Source organism: Mobula birostris, chromosome 12 (assembly GCF_030028105.1).
Source record: "Mobula birostris isolate sMobBir1 chromosome 12, sMobBir1.hap1, whole genome shotgun sequence".
Lineage (NCBI taxonomy): Eukaryota > Metazoa > Chordata > Chondrichthyes > Myliobatiformes > Myliobatidae > Mobula > Mobula birostris.
The window spans coordinates 64043379-64069091 of record NC_092381.1 but is presented as its reverse complement, the minus strand read 5'-3'; the positions used below and the strand labels follow the sequence as shown (position 1 = coordinate 64069091).

At 40.8% G+C, this 25713-nt stretch overlaps 1 protein-coding gene across 1 annotated transcript in view; it reads left to right on the top strand.

Moving 5' to 3' along the window:
- Positions 1 to 25713, top strand: part of pde4dip (phosphodiesterase 4D interacting protein) — a 239886-nt gene that overhangs the window by 43327 nt on the left and 170846 nt on the right. Inside the window, exons 3-6 of the mRNA XM_072273948.1 lie at positions 6905 to 7028; positions 8688 to 8854; positions 10935 to 11088; positions 17027 to 17080. Of these exons, the coding sequence (XP_072130049.1) occupies positions 6905 to 7028; positions 8688 to 8854; positions 10935 to 11088; positions 17027 to 17080 (499 nt within the window). The remainder of the gene's footprint in view (positions 1 to 6904; positions 7029 to 8687; positions 8855 to 10934; positions 11089 to 17026; positions 17081 to 25713) is intronic.

Genomic DNA, 25713 nt, shown 5'->3' with positions numbered 1-25713 from the left:
TTCCAAACCTCTATCAAAATGTATTTTAAACTTTGTAATTGTACCTGCCTCAATAGCATCCTCAGGCAGTGCATTCCATGTATCCATCATCCTCTGTGTTTTAAAAAAAAGTCACTGCTCAGGTCCCTTTTAAATCCTCCCCCTCTCACTTTAAACCTATGGCCTTCAGGCTCACAGCCTCCCCCTACTCCATCCAAAATTTGGAGAAGGATTGTCATGAGTTTGTATACCTCTATAATGTTACCCTTTAACTTCCAATACTCCAGAGAAAACAGTACCAGTCTACACACCTCTCCTTATAACATAGTTGATATCATCTGCAAATTTACTATCCATGTTAACCACATTGCCACCCAGATTGTTAATGTAGATTACAAAACAACAGTGGACCCACCAGATATCCCAGTGCTACACCGCTGGTCACTAGGCTCCAATCTGGAAAAAAAAACATCTTCACTATCATCCTTAGACTCCTTCCAGCAAGCTAATTTTTCATCCAATTGAAAACCTTGCTAACCTTGGTTCCTATGGGATCTAATCTTCCCACTAGTATACCATGCAGGACCTTATCAAAAGCTTTGTTAAAGTCCATGTAGACATCTACCAGCCTACCCTCATTAATTCTCTTGTCACCTCTTCACATATCTCAATCAAATTTGTGAGAAGCAATTTTTCATGCCCAAAGCCATATTAACTAACCCTTGCCTTCCCAATGGCAGATAGATCCTGTCCCTCAGAATCACCTCCAGTAACTTTTCACCACTGATCTCAGACTCACTGGCTCAGGTTTGTCCTTGTAGCCTTTTTAAATAAATGCACAACATTCGATTGCTACCTTTCAGTCTTCTGGTACCTCACCCATGGATAAAGGTGACGCCACTTCCCCTGCAGTTTCTTCCCTACCTTTCCAACATGTCCCAGGATACACTTGGTCAGGTCTCAAGGAATTATTCATATTAATATGCTTTAAGATGATTAGTACATCCTCTTTTGTATATGGATAATTCCAAGACATCCTCATTCAATTTCCATTAATTTCTTAGCTCTTTCTAGACAGATTTAACTAATTTCACCCCATCTAAGCCCTTGTCATTATGGCAGTTTCAGTTGATGTAAAGATGGAATTTTAAGGATTTTTTTAAATGAACTTAATTATCAACAACTCAGAAGTCTGTAATACATAACATGCAAGTCAATGTTTTCAAATCGAATAGTGTTATCTCTATTACTTAAGAATAGACTGTCATCATATATCATTTAGCTTTATCTTAAACAGAAATAGTTAATAGGGTTTTAGAGTCCTGGTGATGGGTCTCAGCCTGAAATGTCTTTTCCATGGATGCTGCCTGGCCTGCTGAGTTCCTCCAGCATTTTGTGTATGCTGCTTGGATTTCCAGCATCTGAAGGTTTTCTTGTAATAGAGTTTTATCACAGATTTCAACTAATTTAAACGGTTTCGTAACTTCTTGTCAATCTCATGCTTACTGCTGCTAGCAACCAAAAGAAGGTTACTAGTGGCATGGTTTTTGCCTGAAGTGATCCAAAGTTATTTATTTTCTGAATACTTCCAGTATTATCCTACAATGTCTGTGTTTTTTTTCAGTACTTATGTTGAGAAAACAATGAGAATGTAAATTCGAAAAATATTTATGTACATGAAGTCCTGAAATTCATCAATCACCTACAAAGTGAACACTGAAAAAGATATGCCTATTTCAGAGGATTGCTTTAAACTAAGACTTCCTGATTTTTCATGACATGTTTTAGCATGTCCACGAAGAATCCTTAAAATCTTGCAGTCTGTTTAGCCAGTTTTTTCATTTCTCTTGACAAATTTATTGGCCATGACCTGCACATGACTAATATAGAACATCTGCATGGCTGTAACACCAATAGATCTAAAAGTTTTAATTCTGTGAGAAATATTTACACATATGGTGAATTTGAATGTCCTTTCCATTTCCATTATATCTTGGAAGTGGAAGAAAACCATGCAGCACTAAATTACGATATATTTGTCTTTCTAATTTCTTCTGAACCGAAATATAATAAATGTTTAGTTAGCTGAAAAGTTGCTCTAATCCTGGATCATTAGGAGTGAGCCAATTTAATGAAATCAGCATTTTATCTGACTATCCTTATGTGGGAGTCAGTTAAACTTCTACTGTGTGTTATTTAATACTTCCAGGGAACTGAATGATCAATGTTTCATATAATTTCTTGATAAATGGAACGCAAAACATTATAGATTGTAAATGGTGCAGTAAGTGCAATTTCAACATATGTACAACCACACAAATTCCAAGTAATTAACAATAAGCAATGGGCTGGACTTCCCTCTAAAATGCCAGCAATTTTCTTTGAAACTGTTGACATCTTCCTACATACCACAAATTTTAATCCTTTGATGCAAGCATGTGCAGACATGGAAGTGCTGAACTTCCAAATGGGCATTTCCTGAGATTGTGCTGTCGACACTCCATCTCTTCATTTTTCATGGATTCAAGCAATGTAGTACTAACTTCCTACCTTTCTATAATGTTTGCACTGGAAAATCTGTCCACCAAACTTGTGTGCTAGGTTAAACTTTCCTCAGACTGTTTCAGGGTTTTTGGCCCCACTTGCATAGTATGAAGCACTCTAAGGAATCTTTGAACAAGCAGTGCACCACTGCCAGAAAATTCTGAGCCAAAATGGTGAAGAGCTGCAAATGTAAAAAGTAAGGACAATTATGTTGTCAGGTTCTTCACAGAAAAGTTAATTCACATCTGTACTGATTGTCCATGCAAATTTGATGAAGGCATACCCCAAAATAGCATTACATTAAATGGTGCATACAGTGAGAGAGATCAAACTGGTTTGCAGAAGTTACTAAAAATTCATGTTTGTGAAAGTGCAGTCAGCTTCTCTTTCATTTGATATTATAATTAATTTTAATAATTGAATTATTTACAATGGCTACAAATTTAAAGTGGCAACTTGATTTTTGTTAAATGTTTGAACGGATAAGTAAATCATAGAATTCTAAGACTCAAGAACACAAGATTGCAGAATCCTTCCAGAAGAATTGAAGTTTTAAATTGGACAATGAGATTTCAAAAGACAGAAGGAAAGACTATGTAATTAAGTACAGTAAGTGGCTCATATAGTGGCTTTGTAGGAAGCATGTTCTTGCTTTTGTGGTGCGGAAAAGGAGCTCATTGTACAATCACGGCTTCAGATGTATCCAAAATTTCCGAAGACAAAAACATATCACCAAAATGCTTTCAAGCAATATGTCAAACTGTAAGCTTAATACAGTGAAAATTCAAGGACATAAATGTAAAAGGGAAAGGTCAAGAGTAAGAAAGGAAATCAGTAAGAAAACTTTTACACCTAAGTAATGAAGCTCAGGGATAAGTCACCAGATAGACAATTGAACTGGACTCAAAGTTGACAGAAAAGGAGACAAATATCATTGTTCATAGAGAAAATGTAAGCATCAAATTGGATGTAGTTATGATCTTACAACCCAGAAAAAAGGGGGAAATTTTCTGTGATGTATTTATATATTTATAACTGATTGAGGGCCAGTTAAATGTTAAAAAAAGTAAAGGGTTAATCTTTAAGGTCAGAGAACCAGATCAGAAACATTTACTCTGTTTCTCTTTCTCTAGATGCTGTCTGATCTGTGGCGTGTTTCTAGCATGTTGTCCAGACAAAATATCTGTTTTTAAGTTTTTATTCATTCAAGGACTATATAGTTTGTCAGCAGGTCAGACAACATCTACAGAAAGAAATAATGAGTCAACGATTTGGGGCCAGACCAATTGTCACTGGGACATTGGGATAGGAAATGGATACAAGTAGTTGTGTTGACAGAGATGGCAGATCTGTTGAGGAGTGGAAGTTTCAAAGTTTTGAAGTTTGTATTGAGATGAAAATATGTTGAAAATATTTACTTGTTACAGTTGTGTTATGTGAATGAGTTCAAGCCTGTGTGACCTTCAAAACACAACATAGTGTTGCCCAGTTTCAGATTTTGCTTCAACAAGTTATGTATGACTAACCCTAAAATGTTGCCAACAACGTTGAGCATCTGTAGATAGAAGCAAGGTCAGCTAGAATATTGGAAAAAGGCCATTCATAAACAGCTCAAGATTGTTTGCAGCATTCTGAATTGCTAATGTAATCTATCAACAAACCATGTGTAACTGGGGCAGAAGGAATGTTGGAAACTGACTAAGAGTTTGTACTTCAGTACTGCCTCCACGGACATACTCTCCTCTGCTCCCATCACAGCATATTAATAGCTAATGACAGCTGTGAACTCCATTGAGGCTACAGCAGGAACCTGTCAACAGACCTAACTGCATTTGCAGCTAAACATGACATTCTTATTGGTGCAGGCATATTGGAACATGGAAAGAGGTGTATGTGGTGGAGGAAATTCTGCATGAAGTGTTTTTCAGGCACTGGGTCCATCTTCTAAAAATGCACAATCAGTTTACTTAAATATTTTTGATATTTCTGCCACAATTCATGTTGGCAGACTGTGAACACAGAACAGTTCAGATACTACCACTTATTATTAATGGCCTACTATGCATTGCTTTTGATCCTTATAGCCCATTAGTGAATTCACATAATCACATGTAAAATCAGTCTTCAACATGTTCCCTAAGAGTAACTTTCCATTTCTCCCTTTTTTTTTATCTTGGAGAAGTTAAAATCAGTTGAACGAGAATATTTATCAACTAATTTTCAAAAGACATCAGTCTATCTTCTTTAAATAAATCCAAAAAAGAATTAATACCTTTATTTTTCCAAAGTAAAAAAATTGGGTCACTCGAAGAAGGCTTAAAAAAGTAATTTCGATAAATTAAACTACAAAGTTTAATTTTTTTAAGATTAAAAAAATTGCAGAACTGGAGCCAAGTTTGTAAAGAATGCTTAATCACAGGGTTTAAGTTTAAATTAGCAACTTTAGCTAACTGTATAGGTAAAGCAGCTCCCAATAATGAGGTTAATAAAACTGTTTCACAGCTTTCAATTCCAAGTCTACCCAAATTGGCCGATCGTTCTTGTCAACCCAATATAACCAAAAGGACATGTATCGCACATTAACAGCCCAGTAATACATTCTTAAATTAGGCAAAGCAATTAGCTGATAAATATTCTCTTTCATACTCACACTTTTTACAATACCTTCAAGTTAGACATTTCTTACAAAAATATTTAAGTAATTTTCCTTACATATTGGATGCTGACCTGTTAGATACTATTATGAATATGAACCCTTCAATGAAGGGTTCCATTAGAAGAATTTATAATTTACTATTACAATGGGATAAGCGTCCTTTATTTAAGATTAAACAAGATTGGAAAAAGGAACTCAATTTGACTTTTATGACAGAGGATTGGACACAGATTCTGAAGCTGGTTAACTCTTCTTCGATCTGTGCTAGTCATTCACTGATTAATTTTAAAATTGTATATTGTTACCATTTGAAGAAGGAGAGATTGTCTAAAATATTCCCTAATGTTGGTAGTTATTGTGATAGATGTAAAACTGAGACAGCTACACTGACACACATGTTTTGATCTTGTTCTATACTGAAACAGTTCTGGAAGTCAGTTTTATCGACAATTTCTAAAATATTTAAAGTTAATTTACAACCTAACAAATTAACTGTGCTTTTTGGAATAATTCCTCAAAATATCCATGGTATCTCTGTGTCTGACCAACATGTTATTGCATTTGTTACATTGGTAGCTAGGAGGGCCATTTTGTTGAAGTGGAAGGATACATCAGCTTCCACTTTGTCACAATGGTTCTCTCAAGTGATGCTATGTCTTAGTTTGGAGAAAATTAGTTGAACCTTTGAGCCTATGTTTGATTTTGAGAAAAGATGGGGTTCATTTGCTCATTGTTACCATTTGAGTTAATTGACAGATTTCCTCCACGATCTAATTGTAAATTTTTGGTACTTTTTTTTTTCTTGCTGGCGGTTTGATGTTTTCCTTTAGAAGCTTTTTGTGTGACACATGGCTCCAGGGTTGAACACCTAATGGGGTTTTTTCCCACTTTTTCTTGCTTAGTAGGTTTTTTTTAATCACAAAAATTTTTTCAGTCTTTAAATTAATGCTTTTTTTCTTGAGACATTGTAAGTGTTCCTTACTTTGATGTACGCTTGTTAATTTTGGATAATAATAATAAAAAGATTTGAAAAGAACAAAGTAAAAAAATAAAATAAAATCAGTTGAAGAGTGGTTATCCTGGAACACGAGGCATGTCATCTGAAAAGAAAACACTGAAGAATAGCTGGTGTTTTGACTATTCTTCAGTCAGACACCTTTTGTTGATATAAAGCACATATAACTGCTTTGTGTCTAATATTAAAAACATATAAACTGTTGCATCTTTGTAAAGGTGACTATGTTGCTGTATCTTCCCTTGTCTATAATTAATATTAGCATTTATCAGAATTGAAGGGAAGGCAATGCAAATTGTAGACTAATACATAAATATAGATTTGCACATTGAAAAAAAGGGAAATTTCCACTTCCCATTGTACTAAGGATGCTCTCTAAGAATAGTGTGAATCCGAATGAGTCGGAATCCCAGAAAGAGGCTACAGCGTAAATTTGTGAACAAGGTTTAAAACAGTGTAATTGACCATTATATTAATTTTGTTGACCCAACAAAATAGTAACAATTTAAATAACAAACCAATCATTGATGGGCTATACTGATGTTCCTTTCCTACAAAAATTCTGATAAGGAGGAAGACAGGGAACATACATGCTCTGAATGGCAATTACATTTATCTATTTCCAACATTGTTTTATGAGATGGTCCACTTATAATTATTTTTTGATATGTGAATAAATGGTAATTTTCCTCTTGTTCTGTGCCTCTCAGGAAAGCAGTAGAAGAACTGAGTAACCAAAATGAGGCTGACATCCACCAGAAATATGAAGAGAGGCAGCAGGAGACTGAGCATGTGCAAGCTATCTTGCACAATAAAATCCAGCTTCTGCAAGAGGTAGGTAAAGGAAGCATCGCAGCCTCAGTTGATGATTTCCTTTATTGTTACAACTATTTGGAGTAGATCATTATATCAGAACACAATGTAAATTTAGTTAATCAATCAAATCCTGCACATAGGATTTAATTTCATTCCTCTCATTTTCACAAGTAGTTCCAATTACCAAGCCACCTATCTTTTTAGAAGATGTACTTTTATGATCATGATTGTTTAACATCATCACCAAGTCAAAAGGTTGCAGTCTCAGTACTCTGCTTTGTTATTTTGCCTCAGCAAAAAGTAAACAAAACTCACATGGAAATTAAAACCATTAGTTTTATACTTGGCTTTGGTCCACAGTTAAATGTTACTACATTTCTAAAGTAGACTGTGACCAGTCTGAGGGCAGAAGTGGAGATAAGTCATGGTTGTCATTGTGTCATAATGTGAACAATAAATAGACCTGGTCAACAACATTCCCCTCTTCATACGTCAAAAATGGTAGCACTTGTTTTAATTTACATATTCAGCAGTAAAGCAACCCAAGCTAATCCTTCACAGTATAATTAGACAAATATGGACACAAGACAGTATTAAGATAGGTAATCAAAGGTTTGGCTAAAGGGGACCATCTTAAAGGAAATGAGAGAGATGAAGTGATGGAATTCCATCATTTAGATTCATGAAGGCTCAAAGCTTGACCATTAAACAGATATATTCTGTATTTATCTTTGCAATTGTGTGGCAAATATACTTGTAAGACAAGTATATAATTACATTTGAATCTCTGGACTTGCCTTGTGTTTTTCGGCCCCCAATGGATTGAATCTGCTACTCCAACAAAAGGTCCACTGACCTCCTCCAACCATCTGATTTCTCAATTACTGTAGCTCCCAGCACACACAATCTGCCAGTCCCTTTCCAATGGTCTCATTCTCCAGTCCACCGAATCCCTAACCCTAAGTTGATGGTGAGATCCTAATATTGCATGAATTCTCTATCATCTATCACACCTTTCTCTGCCACCAACTCCTGGTGATGATCCTTCTGACAAACTACCTTCACAATCCCTATCATTTAGTTAGAGCCATCTCTTGGCAACGATATAGCAGTCATGTTCCTCCAGCCACTAACCTTACCGGCCGACTTGACCCACAAGCCTCAAACCTTTAATTGAGGTAGCTGGCCCTCTCTAACCCCACAGTCAACCAATTCTCCAGTCTTAGCATCAGTTCCAAAGGCCACATTTTACAGTGCAGGAAAGTAGTATCAGATACAAGAGCCTTTAGGTCATCTCAGCAATACCCATTGAACAGAGCCATTTGGATGCGAGAGAAAAAAATATGCATGAATATAAGACTCTTCAATCTTTTATTTCAATTGCTTATGTTGGATATACAGTACCTTCTTCAAACTATTGATTTGACTGTAGACAGTTTAATCAGGGAATTGTGTTGGGACACACACGCACACGCACACGTTGACACCATCTTTTAAGGAAATGCCACTCACTTTCCAGGAAATGAAATATTCATCACAATATCTTTTTGTGAAGGTAGCAACCAAATTATTAAAGATTTTACCAGACTGAGGCAAACATGGATTTATAACTGATACTTGTAAATTCAAAAATAGAAAAAAGAAAGCTAAAATTGCTATCTCTGTTGTTCAAAACAGGAATCCAGATTGGCCAAGAACGAAGTGGAAAAAATGACTGCTATTTTGCAGACTGAGAAATTACGATCTCTTGAATTGGAGAAGAAACTGAATGATTGCAATTGGGAAAACCAAGAGAATATAAAATTGTGGGAAACTAATGAAAAGGCTTTAATGGAAAAGGACAGGTAATGCATGAAACCTGTACAGTGGATTTCGGTTAATTGGCAATTGGTTCATCAGGGCAACCACTTATTTGGGACAACTCTTAAAGAACAAAAACAAATTGAGAAAATAGCTAGGATTCCCTTCATTTATTTCAGACACTGTGCCATTTAATTGGGGCTGGGGACTATTGCCTAGCAGTTTTTAGCTAGTGACAGGTTCATACACTTTTGTGGCAGTTAGACACTGCACTGCCCTTAGAAGGAACAGTTTTTCTATTACGTCAGTTGCATATGCTTGTGCTCAAAAACTGATAGTTGGCAAGAAATAAGCAGTAAAAGAATTCAGAACTGTTTTGCTTACTGAGGTTTCAGGCATTCAGGCTTGGAGATGTCTGAAATGGCCATGAGTAAATATGAAACGATTTCACTACTAAAACAAATCAAGAACTATGAAGAATTTGAAGGTATCAACAATCATCTTGAATGTTGCAATGAAAATGAAGATTTGGAGTATGCGATCATTGATAGCATTGTATGGAGGCAGTCCATTATCCACATTAGGTGTCTATGCTGATTTTGTTCCTTTACAGTCAAATCAAAAGAATGCAGCAGCAGACAGGTACGCTGGATGAATTCCTCTGTCGATAACTATCAGAAATTAATACTCAGTTTTATGGTATTGTAATAGTATTCATTTTTTGTGTTCTATTTTGTGATAGTGTTCTATTTTGTTCTGTATTTCATTTCAATATTTAATTTGTTACTCAGTTAAATAGTAGTTTGTCTTTTTTATACCCTTTTAAATATTTCCATGAAACTTAGCTAATTGGGGTAGCCACTTAATTGGGCCAAAATATACTTGTCCTGATGTGTCCCAGTTAACTGGAATCCACTGTACTGAAATAATGTTTTAGAAATAAAAGCACTGGTTTGAAGAGAGAAGATTGATTGTGAGAAAGGGCCTCAGTTACTAATGTTTCTCTGCAAGGATTTTGATTTGACTATTTCTGAAAAAATAATTCAGGATTTCCTTTCTGATTATTATTTTCAAAAATTTTATTGTGATCTAAGTGCACAATTATACCGGCTGGTAGTGTAATGGCATCAACAGTGGACACGGAGGTTAATGGTCCCAGGTTCGAATACAACTGGCCCCTTGCACACTTTCTATCCGTTCTGGGTTGAGCATCAAACTAGCAACCTCGGCCTTGTACAAAGCAGACAAATGCTAAGGAAACAGTAAAAAAATGCTGCCCAATGCACCACAAGGTATGAACAGAAACAACAAGTGAATAATTAAATGCTAACTTTTCTGGGTGGAATTGAGTTGTTAAATGTTCTAGCAAATCTCAAGGATCCAAAGCATTATTTAAAGAAGATCAGGGTGTTATTCTATAATCATTAACAATATTTCCATCTTTATAAATAAATGTGTAAAAACTAATATATGGTTATTCAGTTCATGGAATTTTCAAGGAGTTTGGTAGTTTAAAGGAGATATTAAACTGGCCCCACAAAAGCAATAACTGTAATTCAGATGTATTTCAGTTTGTTAAATGTTAAAAAAAACAATGTGGTAAAGCTGTACATAAATTCAAGTATTATTTTTAGTAGATTCAAATAAATTCCTGATATTTTTATCATACACTGCTCAGCAAAAAATAGCCAATATCATTAACTACAGCTATAATATTTATAATATCCTGAAAATCTTAAGTCAAACCATTATTTCTTGTATATATTGACTAAGTAATCTTAATGGTCCATTGCAATGCTTTTAAGGTTAAGTATTGAAACATTAACAGTTGCTTGTTTTTCTTAGAGTTATTGAAATTTTATTATTCTGGTACAAAATCTTCCCATCAATAATGCATCTCTGTGGTGCTGCATATTTTGGACTATTGGATCCACTATTCATAGTGCAACTATATTTTCCTTCTTTGACCTGCAAAGGATTTTAATGTCAATTTAATACAACACAAGAGTGCAGTATTCCTGCACAGAAAACAACAAGATTCCCTCAGGGTGTATAAACCTATCGTTATAAACTTAGATTTTCATTCAGTATTTTCAAACTGAACACATTTTTACTTTCATGCAGAATTATAAATCAGCTGACCCAAGAACTAAGGAACAAAGTTACCCAGATAGCTCTTTTACGTGATGAAAGTCACAAAGTGGTGGATCATCATATTGAAGATTTAGATTTTGAAGAACTGATTGACAGTCCATATCAGAAAGGAAATGAAGATGAAGTAAGTGTTTGTTTTACAGCTAACATAAAAGCCAGTGAGATAATTCCATCAACATGCCCAAGTCTAACTGATATCACAGATATGATGATTACTGTTGAAAACTGGACTTTTAGTTTAAACACTTGTACTCTCACCACCTAATTTTCATTAGTTGCTGCTTACATAGAGTAAATTTTATAATTTATTTCTCATAGCAGCAGATTGTGGAATAGAAGTGAATATCAAAAAAATCTGGTAAGCAGACTGATGTAACGAGTTCACAGTCTAGGTTAATTTAATTGACAGATAATCTTACAGTCCATGACTTGAGAGCTCTGACCTCAGTGCCTGAATTCTTAATAGCACAGAAAATTATGCCAGCTACAAATAGCACAATGTTTCTTACATGGGACACCGTTTCAGAGGATGGAATGCTGGGGATTGTAAGAAGTCTGGATCTAAGACAGGGATACAATATTTAAGATATAGTGTATAAAAGGCATTTTAAAACATCAACACTGGTTGCAACTTAGAGACTTTATATAAAAGTGATGACCTAAATTGACTTTAATTAAGAATGACTCCCAGGTGTAAAAATAAAAAGTTGCAAAACTATTCATTTGAAGAAAAGAATAATTTGTTTTACAGGATAACGTCTAAGAAAGGATTAGAGGTGAAATTCCCCTTACACCAAATCCCAATTCAGGCAGATTTTGGATCTCTCTAAAATCCCCAGTTGAATCGAGATCTAACGATTTATATCCATTTATATGCAAATTAAAGGGTGACCATTGAATATTTCTAGAGGCTCCATACACCGTTGTAACTAATGGGTTGCGACTTCAATAACAATTTGAAGATATTTGGCAAAGAAAATAGTAAGCATGAATAACTACTGCTTTGGTAGTCATATCCGCCGTCACAAAGTGTTTCCGGAGGCTGAATATGACACACATTAACTCCAGACTCCCAAGCAGCCTCAACCCACTGCAATTCACCTACTGCTGAAACAGGTCTATAGCAGACAGGCAGACATCATCCCCCTAGTCCTACACTCATCTCTGGAGCATCAGTAAAGGCACCCACTCAAGGTAAGTTTTTCTGATATATCTCTTTTTATGGTGGTTGGCATTGGTCTGTCTTGAAGGACAATGGGAGATGATGATCATCATCACAAGCCTGGGTGGAGGGTATGGAGATCCTGAGATGCCCAGTTGTCAATTCAATTGAATTGACTTTATTTCTTACATCCTTCACATACACAAGGAGTAAAAATCTTTACGTTATGTCTCCGTCTGAATGTGCAATACAGTAATTTGTAATAAATAGTATGCAGAGTAAGATGTACAACAGAACAGTCAATATAGCTTAGAAATACAACAGCGTTAATTAATCAGTCCGATGGCCTGGTGGAAGAAGCTGTCCTGGAGCCTGTTGGTCCTGGCTTTAATGCTGCAGTAATGTTTCCTGGATGGTAGCAGCTGAAACAGTTTGTGGTTGGGGTGACTCAGGTCCCTAATGATCCTTCGGGCCCTTTTTATGCACCTATCACTGCAAATGTCCTGAATAGTGGGAACTTCACATCCACAGATGTGCTTGGGCTGTCCACACAACTCTCTGCAGAGTCCTGCGATTGAGGGAAGTACAGCTCTCTACCAGGCAGTGATACAGCCATTTAGGATGCTCTCAATTGTGCCCCTGTAGAAGGTCCTTAGGATTTGGGGCCAGACTCATTCCATAACTTCTTCAACCTTCTGAGGTGAAAGAGGCGCTGTGCTTTTTTCATCACACATCTGGTATGTATAGACTAAGTGAGGTCCTTGGTGATGTGGATACCGAGGAACTTGAAGCTGTTCACCCTCTCAACCCCAGATCCACTGATGTCAATAGGGGTGAGCCTGTCTCCGTTCCTCCTGTAGTCCACAACAGCTGCTTTGTTTTTTGCGACAAGCCTGGAGGGAGTTCTGGTGTTGAACTGTAGTCCAAGCCTCGCACCTAAGCATCCCTCTTCTCCAGATGTGCAAGGACGTTGTGTAGAGCTGTAGCTATTGTGTCATCTGTCGATTGGTTGTATCAGTAGGTGAATTGTAGGGGGTCCAGTGTGGGTGGTAGCATGCTTCAGATGTAGTCCTTGACCAGACTCTCAAAGCATTTGCAAAGATCCCTCTGTTAGCCTCACCAGTGCAGTCCAAAGGAAAGCTTATACAGTTTGGCACCAGTTTGGCTGCAGGAGCTGCCGGAAGGATGTTTAATGATATCCAGCCACCTTAATGGCTCCACTCTAGATTTACTGTCTGGGTTTAACTCCCGTAGCCTTCATCTCTCCCGAGGCTGTCCACAAGGCTGTGAGGCTATTTACCCATAGCTGAGGATCTGGTTACAGCACCACATCCACACACCAGTGGGCCTACATGCTACATGTGCAGGGGCCAGACCTCCTCCCCATCTTCTGTAGTTCAGCATGAGTCCAAAAGAAGTTCAGTTTCTGTGTGAACACGAGGAATTCTGCAGATGCTGGAAATTCAAGCAACACACATCAAAGTTGCTGGTGAATGCAGCAGGCCAGGCAGCATCTCTAGGAAGAGGTACAGTCGATGTTTCAGGCCGAGACCCTTCGTCAGGACTAACTGAAGAAAGAGCTAGTAAGAGCTAGAAAGTGGGAGGGGGAGGGGGAGATCCAAAGTGATAGGAGAAGACAGGAGGGGGAGAGATGGAGCCAAGAACTGGACAGGTGATTGGCAAAAGGGGCATGAGAGGATCATGGGACAGGAGGCCCAGGGAGAAGGAAAAGGGGCGGGGGGGAACCCAGAGGATGGGCAAGGGGTATAGTCAGAGGGACAGAGGGAGAAAAAGGAGAGTGAGAGAAAGAATGTGTGTATATAAATAACGGATGGGGTATGAGGGGGAGGTGGGGTATTAGCGGAAGTTAGAGAAGTCAATGTTCATGCCATCAGGCTGGAGGCTACCCAGATGGACTGTAAGGTGTTGCTCCTCCAACCTGAGTGTGGCTTCATCTTTACAGTAGAGGAGGCCGTGGATAGACATGTCAGAATGGGAATGGGATGTGGAATTAAAACGTGTGGCCACTGGGAGATCCTGCTTTCTCTGACGGACAGAGCGTAGGTGTCCAGCTCTCGGCTCCAGTCTGCGTCGGGTCTCGCCAATATATAGAAGGCCACATCGGGAGCACCGGACACAGTATATCACCCCAGTCGACTCACAGGTGAAGTGTCGTCTCACCTGGAAGGACTGCCTGGGGCCCTGAATGGTGGTAAGGGAGGAAGTGTAAGGGCATGTGTAGCACTTGTTCCTCTTACAAGGATAAGTGCTAGGAGGGAGATCAGTGGGGAGGGATGGGGGGGGGGGACGAATGGACAAGGGAGTCGTGTAGGGGGCGATCCTTGCGGAAAGCGGGGGAGGGGGAGGGAAAGATGTGCTTAATGGTGGGATCCTGTTGGAGGTGGCGGAAGTTACGGAGAATAATATGTTGGACCTGGAGGCTGGTGGGGTGGTAAGGTGAGGACCAGGGGAACCCTATTCTTAGTGGGTGGAGTGAGATCAGATGTGCGTGAAATGGGGGAGATGCGTTTGAGAGCAGAGTTGATGGTGGAGGAAGGGAAGCCCTTTCTTTAAAAAAGGAGGACATCTCCCTGGTCCTGGAATGAAAAGCCTCATCCTGAGAGCAGATGCGGCGGAGACAGAGGAATTGTGAGAAGGGGATGGCATTTTTGCAAGAGACAGGGTGAGAAGAGGAATAGTCCAGATAGCTGTGAGAGTCAGTAGGCTTATAGTAGACATCAGTAGATAAGCTGTCTCCAGAGATAGAGACAGAAAGATCTAGGAGGGGGAGGGAGGTGTCGGAAATGGACCAGGTAAACTTGAGGGCAGGGTAAAAGTTGGAGGCAAAGTTAATAAAGTCAACGAGCTCAGCATGCATGCAGGAAGCAGCGCCAATGCAGTCGTCAATGTAGCAAAGGAAAAGTGGGGGACAGATACCAGAATAGGTTCGGAACATAGATTGTTCCACAAAGCCAAGAAAAAGGCAGGCTTAGCTCGGACCCATGCGGGTGCCCATAGCTACACCTTTAGTTTGGAGGAAGTGGGAGGAGCCAAAGGAGAAACTATTAAGAGTAAGGACTAATTCCGCTAGACGGAGCAGAGTGGTGGTAGAGGGGAACTGATTAGGTCTGGAATCCAAAAAGAAGCGGAGAGCTTTGAGACCTTCCTGATGGGGGATGGAAGTATATAGGGACTGGACATCGATGGTGAAAATAAAGCGGTGGGAGCCAGGGAACTTAAAATCATCGAAAAGTTTAAGAGCGTGAGAAGTGTCACAAACATAGGTTGGAAGGGATTGAACAAGGGGGGATAAAACCGTATTGAGGTATGCAGAAACGAGTTCGGTGGGGCAGGAGCAAGGTGAGACAATAGGTCTGCCAGGACAGGCAGGCTTGTGGATCTTGGGTAGGAGGTAGAAACGGGAAGTGCGAGTTGTGGGAACTATAAGGTTGGTAGCAGTGGATGGGAGATCCCCTGAGCGGATAAAGTCAGTGATTGTGTGGGAGACAACGGCCTGGTGCTCCTTAGTGGGGTCATGATCGAGGGGTAGATAAGAGGAGGTATCCGCGAGTTGTCGCTGTGCCTCGGCAAGGTAGAGGTCAGCGCGCCAGACTACAACAGCACCCCCCTTATCGGCGGCTTTAATAATAAGGTTAGGATTAGTGCAGAGGGAGTGGAGAGCAGAGCGTTCGGAAGGAGTAAGGTTGGAATGGGAACAAGGTGTGGTGAAGTCGAGACAGTTGATGTCCCGTCGGCAGTTAGCAATAAAGAGAACCAGAGCAGGCAGAAGACCAGAGCGGGGTGTCCATGAAGAGGAGGAGGGTTGAAGATGGGAGAAGGGGTCATCGGTGGGGGTGGAAGGGTCCTTGCTGAACACAGTTTCTGCATGTCTCACCACATAAGACTTGCTGTTGGAGAGGCTGCATACTGGCAGGGAGAAACTGACACATTCAGCTCTCTTTTTCGCAAGACTGCTAGCCAGCGCTGGGAAGCTGAAAGTGAGAGCGACAAGCACTACTCAGTACACTATCACTCTAGACATATCACAACAACGATTTTAACATCTCTGTATATATGACAATAATAAATGAATTTACCTTGCTATCATGCATTATGTTTGCAATGTGAAATGTTCCTCAGACCTTTGTAGGATATTCTTTCTTCAATCTCAAGTGACTACCCTTGAATTTCGAAATGTTACTGGCTGGCATTTTCAGGATTCCCTGTGAATGTAGAGCAGTGTAAATTGGCCAGATGGGACACGTAGTGGAATCCTGCATCAAGGAGCACAGGAGGTGTATCTGTTTGGGTTACCCAGAGAAATCAGTGGTAGCAGAACATTGCATTCACAATGGCCATAGGATTGACTTTGACTGCACAAAACTGTGTTGTACCAGTGGCTTTTGGGACCGCATGGTGAAGGAAGCCATTGAAATAAAACTAGAGGAAAAGAATTTTAACAAAGATGAAGGTTTCACTCTAAGTAAGAACTGGAGTTCGATTGTGAAAAAGGTGAAACAGTGGAAACCTGATTGGATGTGGACTAACCAATCAGGAGGGATGGGGGTATAAATACCACCGGACTAGATATGCCCAGACATCATTCCTGATGAAGATGGCAGCGTTTGACATCAAAACGTCAGTTAAAATCGATACCTGTACCCAGCTGGTAGCCCAAGAAGAGCTTAGTCATCATAAATGCCGGGAATACACAAGATCTTTTTTCAATTTGAAGGTTGTCCTAACGCAGGCAAATGGGATTATTGCAGATGGGCAAGAAGGTCAGCATAGACATAGTGGGCCAAGGGCCCCATTTCCATGCTGTCCTACTTGAATCTATAATCTATAATCAGCTTAATCCTGCATGACATTAAACCGTTGGTTTTCTGTATGTTGCTAGGAATTGCAAAGTGAAGTGGTCAGAGAGAAGTTGCGGACACAACAAGAAATGCAGGTAGGAGTAAATTCCTTTATTTAATGAACTGTATGAACGTAAACTGTATTTTCTCCACATTGCCACGAGGTTCACTATTCAGGTTGAGTACCCTTCAACCGAAATTCCAAAATCCAAAAACCTCTGAAATTCAAATTCTTCTTGAGCATTGACAGGACATCACAAATGGAAATTTCCACGAGGTACTGGGAAAGTTCCCAGGTGATGCGCAGGTCTGTGTGCACCACAGACAGGTCTGAGAAGTGACCTCACATTGTAATAAAAAGAAGTTAATGTAAAATAGAAAAAATACTGCATAAAGTGAAAAATGAAGATCTCAAATGTGTATTGAATGAGTGGCTTCGACAGTGTCAGAGAGAATATCTGCCACTTAATGGTATGCTGATCATGAAAAAAGCAAAGGTCTATCACATTGAACTGAAAATTGAAATTGTAATCATGAATATTCAGCAGGTTGGATGCAGAAATTTAAGAAAAAACAGGGCATTAATTTTTAAAGATTTATGGTGATGAAGCGTCTGCTGATCACAAAATTTATTGATGAGTTTGCCAAGGTCATCGCTGATGAAAATCTAACATGCATCAGTACGTATGTGTGATGAACAAATGCAAGATAATGACTGCTTACCGGTAGCACATAAATTTAGAGCTGGAAATGATGGCGATCCTACGCTATCTCATTATATATTACAAGATCCGAAAAAATCTGAAATCCGAAACACTTCCGGCCCTGTGCGTTTTGGATAAGGGGTGCTCAACCTGTACTTATGCTGGTACTAGATTTGATTGGCATTGGTGTTGCCCTATTTATGCAACATTTGCAAATTTATTGACACTAAATTAATTGAATCTACTCTTTTTTTTAACAACCAAGATCATTCAGGTTCTGAAATGAAAGCACATTAAGCTGGAAGCACTAGGCAGCATCTATAAAAGAAACAGATTTAATACTTAAAGTCAAAACCTTTTGATAAGAACTGGGAAAGTGAGGAAACAAGTTCTAGGTTGCAGAGAGTGTGGGGTAGGGATACCTAGGGCAAAATGAATATCTATGATAGGATGAGGCCAGGCTTCCCCAGATTCTTCCATGTTAGTAAAGCCATCTTGTGGATAGATTATTGATGGCAGTTCAAGAAAGAGGAAACTCAGGATACATCCACACTAGACTGGATAATTTTGAAAACGCCGGTTTCGTGTAAAAACGATAGGCGTCCACACCAGGCGTTTTTGAAAATACCTCCGTCCACATTAAAACGGGTATTTGGGCGAATCTCCTCCTACTGGGCATGCGCAGGACACATCTACAGAAAACAAGCAAAGAGGAAACGATATACTTGGTCACGTTTGTCCAGTTACAGACTAGAAAAACTTAAAAGGAAATTACCAAACGACGGACAGCTGTTGGCTCTCGCGCAGGAGGACTTAAAACTGAAAAAGCAAATACCAGAGTGTATGGAGGCAACCGACAGAGAGTTCACAGACAGTATGACCTGGCTGATGACGAACATTGAAAAACTGACTAACTCTGTTGCAGAGAGATTTGCAATGATGAGGAATATGATGGCTCTCCCCCACCCCATGTACTTTTCACTGCCACAATACCAGCCTCACTGCCACTACAATAGCTTCACATATGGACACACAGACCCCTGGGTGGCCTCACCAACATCTTCCCCACTCCCACAGAGGGATCACCCTGGAAACATTTCCTACAGCCATAGTCTCTTCACTGATGAAAGGGACGACAGCTACAACTAAATGCAATAAGGCTTGTTACTAGGCAAAAGTGAAATTTGCTGTTACCTCATTTGTTTGCCTTTACTTTTGCCATGTCTTTCTGTATTATTTTGTTGTATTTAACATGTGCAATAAAATGAGTTACTGGGCAAAAGTGATTTTATTTTTACCTGAGTAAAAGTGAAACTTACAATTTTCCTTTTTTGGCCTTAACATTTTTCACGTCTATGCCAAACATAAGCTACTACTTAAAAATGACATTTTGGAAGTAGTGACAATTGCATCTATTGAATGTTTGCACAAGCAATACATTAATAAAGCACCTTGTTAAATGTATAAAACAGGTCTGCATCAGTGTTATCTTGTATTTCCATACAATGTTACATTAGGTGGTTACACATCTATTGTCAGATATTGTTGTTGTGGTGTTGGGGGTTGCGCTCAAGAAAACAATGAAATGCCGCGTTGCCGCCACCATCTGTTCCGGCACGTCATGACAGTGTTTTTTAAAACCTTCGGTTACCCCATATACACTACAACGCCCAACCAGCATTTTCAGATTTAAACACTCTGGAGAGTGTTTTAGAAAAGCTCTGTTTTCGGGGGAGGAAAATGCCGTTTCAGTATGGACGGAAGGTCAAAACGAAGAGATAAAGCTTCGGTTACGGATTTATCTGGTCTAGTGTGGACGTAGCCTAAGTGACACAGAGACCTGAAAGATTTAGCAGTGATTCACATGCACATCTTCCAATCAAATAATTATATTCGTTGTTCACACTGTGGTCTCCTCTGCACTGGAGTGCAGATTTGGTGGCAATTTTGCAGGCACTTCTGTACAGTAAGCTCAGGCAACACTGAGTTTCCAGCTGCATGCGACTTTAATTCTCCATCCCACTCCCACTCTGATCAACTTGTCTGTGGCTGTCCAAACTGTTAATACAGGGCCCAACATAAACTTGTGGAACAGAACCTTATTTTCCAGCTGAGTTTGTTTTTCCTCCTTCTGCTTGTAGTAGAATGGCTAATTCTGCTGTGAGGTTATCTATCTGTGAGGTTAACACAGCTTTTCTCTGCTGATGTGCTGGGCATTTCCGCTGTTGTCTTTTTGTTTTCATTTCAGCCACAGCTCTGAGCAGTACTTTACAATTTTTGCATGTCCTTCTGTTAGTTTCCTCTTTCCCTTTCTAACTGCCCTCAATAACAACTCAAACAGATGGCTCCATAAATATTGGAATTTCCTGGGAAACCCTGTCCTCAGCCAATCAGAAATCTTCCCTGGCTATCTTTTTCCCCTCCTTCTCTGCAAGTAAGTCACTTTCACACTTCCACAATTCTGGTGAAAGGCCTTTGGTCAGAAGTGTTAGCTCTGTTACTCTTTCCACTGTCTAATCTCCTGGCGTATATCCAGTATTTTCTGTTTTTATTTCAGAATTCCAGTAGCTGCACTTTTTTCTCATTTTCAATCATCCAGCCATCTCCTTGGCATTTGTGTAAGCTGATTTTTCAATTAAGGTTGTTATAGTTGGTGGGTTGGTAATGGGGACAAGCTCCCGCTACCTATTACATGATGTGCACTTCAAATAACCTCTGACAACCAAGTCCACCTCCTGGCCTTCACATGTGGCTTAGCTGCTAAGCCTGGTGGAACTGTTTCTACTGACAGGAAAATGGTAAAAGGTGGGTTACTGATGTCTTAAAGCCAGCTGTTTTGGGCAGATGGGGCTCATTAGCCATGGTTAGCAGCTAATCTAGGAGAAGGAAAACTTTGATCTCAAACCTCCACTACCTTGCGACTATACCCAAGCATGAGGTAGGCTTCGGGAGTAAACCCCGAGGGAAAACTCCGGAGCTGGAGTCTCTAAGGCAGTGGGATGAGTGGGTTTGATGTTTTTCTTTTGTACGGGTTCCATGGTTTTATTTTTTTTGTGTGGCTGTCTGTGGGGAAGACAAATCCCAGGGTTGTAATTTTGCATGCATACTTTGATAATAAATGTACTTTGAATCTGAGTTGCAATTATTTTATCAAATTAATTCTTGGCATGGCAAAGCGCTTATATCTTTTACTGTACTTTGAGGAGGAAAATAAGTTTAATTTTGATTAACTTGTTAACAATAGAGAATTAAAGGATTCACTTTATTTATCAATAAATCATAAAAAAATTATGCAAAGCCAACTCAGTGGTAGTTTTCTCACTTTTCAGTTGAAACTTACTGAGCACACAGTCTCCAGACTGATGTCTCAGAAAAACAGTGAAGAGTGTTTCATTATTGATAGATAATTTATTTCAGAAGACATCTTGTGATCTTTTCCACATGAATGCAAGAGATTTCATTGCACTATTTCAAAGAGTGCTTGGGAATTCTCCCAGTGCTTTGACCACATTTTTCAAATAAGATTACACAAAGATTAAAGGAAAACAGACTAACCAGTTAGTTGTCTCATGCATAAATGCCAGCAATGATGTCTAGGATAAAATCAGAGTAAACATTCAGAAAAAAATGATCATTCAGAACCTATGGCATCTTAATCACATGAGTTATTCATTATAAATATACAAACGTTTGTATTTAATGTACTTTGTTCATTCCACATAGATGTGGGTATGTGTGTTTGTATCTGTGCAGACTATTAGTTACTAATGCACATCTTTTAAATAACTGACAAATGAGTAGAGAATTCAATTGACCAGATGTTGGTCATAAGGTAAATATTGCCCAGGCCATGAAGAGAAGTCCTTGGTGTAATAACTTTCCCTAAAATTAGCATCTTTGACAATGTGGTACTCCTTCAATATTGCACTGAAGTATAGGCATAAATTTTATGTGCGGTAAGTATCAGACTTACACAGGCAGGCACCTCCTGGTCTCCACCTAGCTACAGGAACCATCAGCCACTCATCTCCTGCAGCCTATTTAAACACTGCTCTCATCCACTGTCCATGTTCACTCTTCGAAACAGCCAGCCTCAACCTTCAATTACTTTGTTGCCTTATTGTGTTAAGTATCTGTTCTCACTTGTTTTGTGGCCCATCGTGGCTTGTTATTTGGCAGGTTGTCATTAAAGTCATCATTCATCGCTGAATCTTCTCCACTGCTCTGTGCTTGGGTCAAGCCTCCTCTACATTTCCTGACAGGTGCCGTTAACTGGGACAATAAAACCCTTATCTGCAACCAATATGAAGATTTTGCCACTGAGAAATGCCCGATTTCTGACCGTCCAGGAAGTGGAAAGGAGGTAGTGGATCGGATACTTCTCCAGCATACAGGCTCATATGCAGTGGAATTCAGGACCCTCATGGTGGAATATGGCTAGAATATGGAAGCACTGCTGGCCCGTTACCATCACGGCCTTTCAGAGTGCTTGAAAGATGAGCTATTCACCTGGGAGATGTCTCCAACCTCAAAAGCCTCATCACTCTGGCCCTCCGAATTGACAAACGCCTTAAGGAACAACCCTCCAGATCATCAGCCAGATCCCCCAGTTCCGTTCCCAGAACTACTTCAGGCTGCAGCCCCTTATCATCAACCTCTCAGAACTTACTCAGTTAGGGAGAACTCTCTTAAACCCCCCCCCAACCCGAAGAGTGTGAGCATCAGTGGAGCAACAACTTGTGTACTTAATGCAGACTGCCGATCACCCATGTATCAAATGTCCACTGCATCAGGAAAATAGCACCACCAGGTAGAAACGAGGGGCCTTCTATCTAATAAGCTCCCTCTGGCCTATTGTTCCAGCACTGTAGCCCAACTCACTTGCTCTGTCCTCTCCTACGCCCCAATTACTCTACTCTCGCAGGAGATCCTGGTGTATTCCGGTGCATAGGCAGCTTTCTGGACTGGACTCTGTGCAGCTTTTACCAAGGCTATCTCTCACCCCTTCTGTATCACGGCAATTGATGCTGTCCCTTGGGGGTCTGGAATGGTCAGAGCATGCTTACGTCCTGTGCACCTGAACATCGGAGAGCACCACAGGTCCATCCAGTTCCTCCTTATCAACTTACCCCATACTCTTGTCATCTTGGGCTACCCCTAGCTCTACATTCACAACCCTCACTTTGCCTGGTCATCAAGTTCACTGCTGAGTTGGGGACCCACCTTACAAACCGTCTGCCTTCAGTTTCAGCTGACTACACCCCGTAAATCCGTGGTGGTGGAGGACAACTTCAAACTCACCAAACTCCCACAGAAATACCACAACTTAGTCATTGCCTTCAATACAAGAGAGGCCAGCACCCTGCCACCCCATAGACCACACAACTGTGCAATCAACCTCCTCCTGGGCACCACCCCTCCCCATGGTCATCTGTTCTCCCCTCCCCGCCTGAGACCCAAGCCATGAATGACCAAAGCGCTACAGCACAGATTCATTCAACCATTCCAGTCCCCAGTCAGTGCAGGATTCTTCTTTGTCAGAATGAAATATGAGAGACTTTGTCCTTGCGTCGACGAGCGTGGACTGAACAAAATCACTATTAAGAACCGCTACCCTATCCCCTTGATGGGATAACACATTTAAAACACTCCGTGGAGTCCATATTCTTCACCAGACTGGATCTACGGACCACATACAACCTGATTCACATCCACCAAGGGGATGAGTAGAAGACAACGTTCATGACACCTACAGAACACTACAAATACTTGGTGATGCCTTTCAGACTCTCCAACAGTCGAGCCATTTTTAAGCCTTCATTAACAAGATACTCTGAGACATGCTACACAGGTATGTGTTCATCTACCTCAACGACATCCTCATCTTCTCCAAGGACCCTCAAGACCATGTCTGTCACATCTGTTCAGTCCTTCCGCATTTCCTTGAAAATCAGATGTGCTGCAGATTAGAAAAGTGCAGGTTCCACAACTCATTCATTTTCTTCCTGGGTTACAGCCTTTCTTCCCAAAGCATAACAATGGACCCATAGCATGCAGTTGTTGAATGGTCCCGACCACGATTCCTCAAACAGCTGCAGCCCTTCTTGGGCTTCTCCAACTTCTGTTGCCATTTCATCAGGAACCACTGCCAAATCACCATTTCTCTCACCTCCTTCTCTAAATCAACTACCTCATGAATAACCTGGTTTGCTACTGTGGACCATGCATTCAAGAAGCTCAAGAGATGCTTCACCACCGATCCCATTCTCTGCCATCTGAACCCTTCCAGACCTTTTGTGGTAGAGGTGGACACATCTGACGTGGGTGCTGGGTCTATGCTCTCCCTGTGAGGACCAGGTGGGAAGACACACCCTTGTGCCTTCTCGCGCAAGTTCATTTCTACACATAGCCTGAAGATTCAGGGGAGTAGGTTTAGGATGGAGATGAGGAGGAACTGCTTTTCCCAGAGGGTGGCGAATCTGTGGAATTCTCTGCCTGATGAAGCAGTGGAGGCTACCTCAGTAAATATGTTTAAGACAAGGTTGGATAGATTTTTGCATAGTAGGGGAATTAAGGGTTATGGGCAAAAGGCAGATATGTGGAGATGAGTCCATGGCCAGATCAGCCATGACCTTATTGAGTGGCAGAGCAGGCTCGATGGGCAAGTTGGCCTACTCCTACTCCTATTTCTTATGTTCTTTACACAGTGTCACTATGGAATAGGAGACAGGAAGCTACTTGCCATTAACTGGGCCTTGGAGGAATGGAGAGATTAATTAATGGAGACACCAGGCCCTTCCTGATCTGGACTGACCAACGAACCCCTATATTTATTCAATAGGCCCGCCAACTCAGCCAATGTCAGGCTCGCTGGGCCCTCTTTGAGCAATCCAACCTCTCCAGCTCCTGTTGACCCAGCTCCAAGCACACTAAAGTGGATACCTTGTCATGACAGTTCAACCCAGTTGAAACTGAGATCGACCCTCAGCCCATCATTCCATCCTCCCAAATCCTCACCCTGATCATCTGGGACCTTGAGAAGCTGAGCTGCCAGGCCCTATGGCACAAGCCTGCTCCAGCTGACAACTGCATGTACATGCCGGCAGCTGTCCACTCTGAGGCACTCCAGTGGGCGCACTACAGACTCGGAATTTTCTATGATGCTGGTTCTTGTGGCCCACCATGATTGCAGATTTATGTCAGTTCATGGCTGCCTGCCCTCAAAATGCCCAGTCCAATTCCTCCAACCAGCAGCCCTCTAGGCTTCTGCAGCCCCTGCTGGTCCTTCAACATCAGTGGTCCCACATCACCATGGATTTCATCACAGGTTTGCCATCTTCCATCGGGGTATGGTGAACATGACAATGGTGGACTGATTCTCTAAGGTGACCCACTGTATTGCCCTCCCCAAGCTTTCATCAGCCGCAGAAATGGCAGACCTGCTTCTTCAACATGTGGTTCACCTCCACAGCTTTCCCCAGAACATTGTGTCAGACCAGAGCCCACAATTCATCTTCCGTTTCTGGTGAGCCTCCTGCTCCCTTCTCTGCATCATAATGAGTTTGTCCTCTGGCTGTCATCTGTAGACTAACAGTCAGTCAGAAAGAGCCAATGAGCAAGTGCAGAAGTTCCTGTGATGCTTCCCCACCTCTAACCCTTCCACATGGAAGAAGTATCTGCTCTGGGTCAAACTGTCCCACAATTTACCCACCTCCTCTGCCACGGGTACATCACCCTTTGAGGTGCTTCATGGCTACCAACTCCTGCTGTTACCCATGAAGGAGCCAATGGCTTTGGTCTCGTCTGCCAGGACCCTGGTTCGCAGATGTCAGAATGCTTGGGAAAGGGCACAGAGGGCCATCCTAGCTGCCAGCCATGCCTGCTGCTGTCAGGCCACCTGCCACTGGCTCCCAGCCAGACTACTCCAGCCTGGAGACCATGTCTGGCTGTCCACCTGAGATCTGTCCCTGTGAACTGACTCCCACAAACTCTCATTCTGGTTCATTAGTTCCTGTAAGATTACC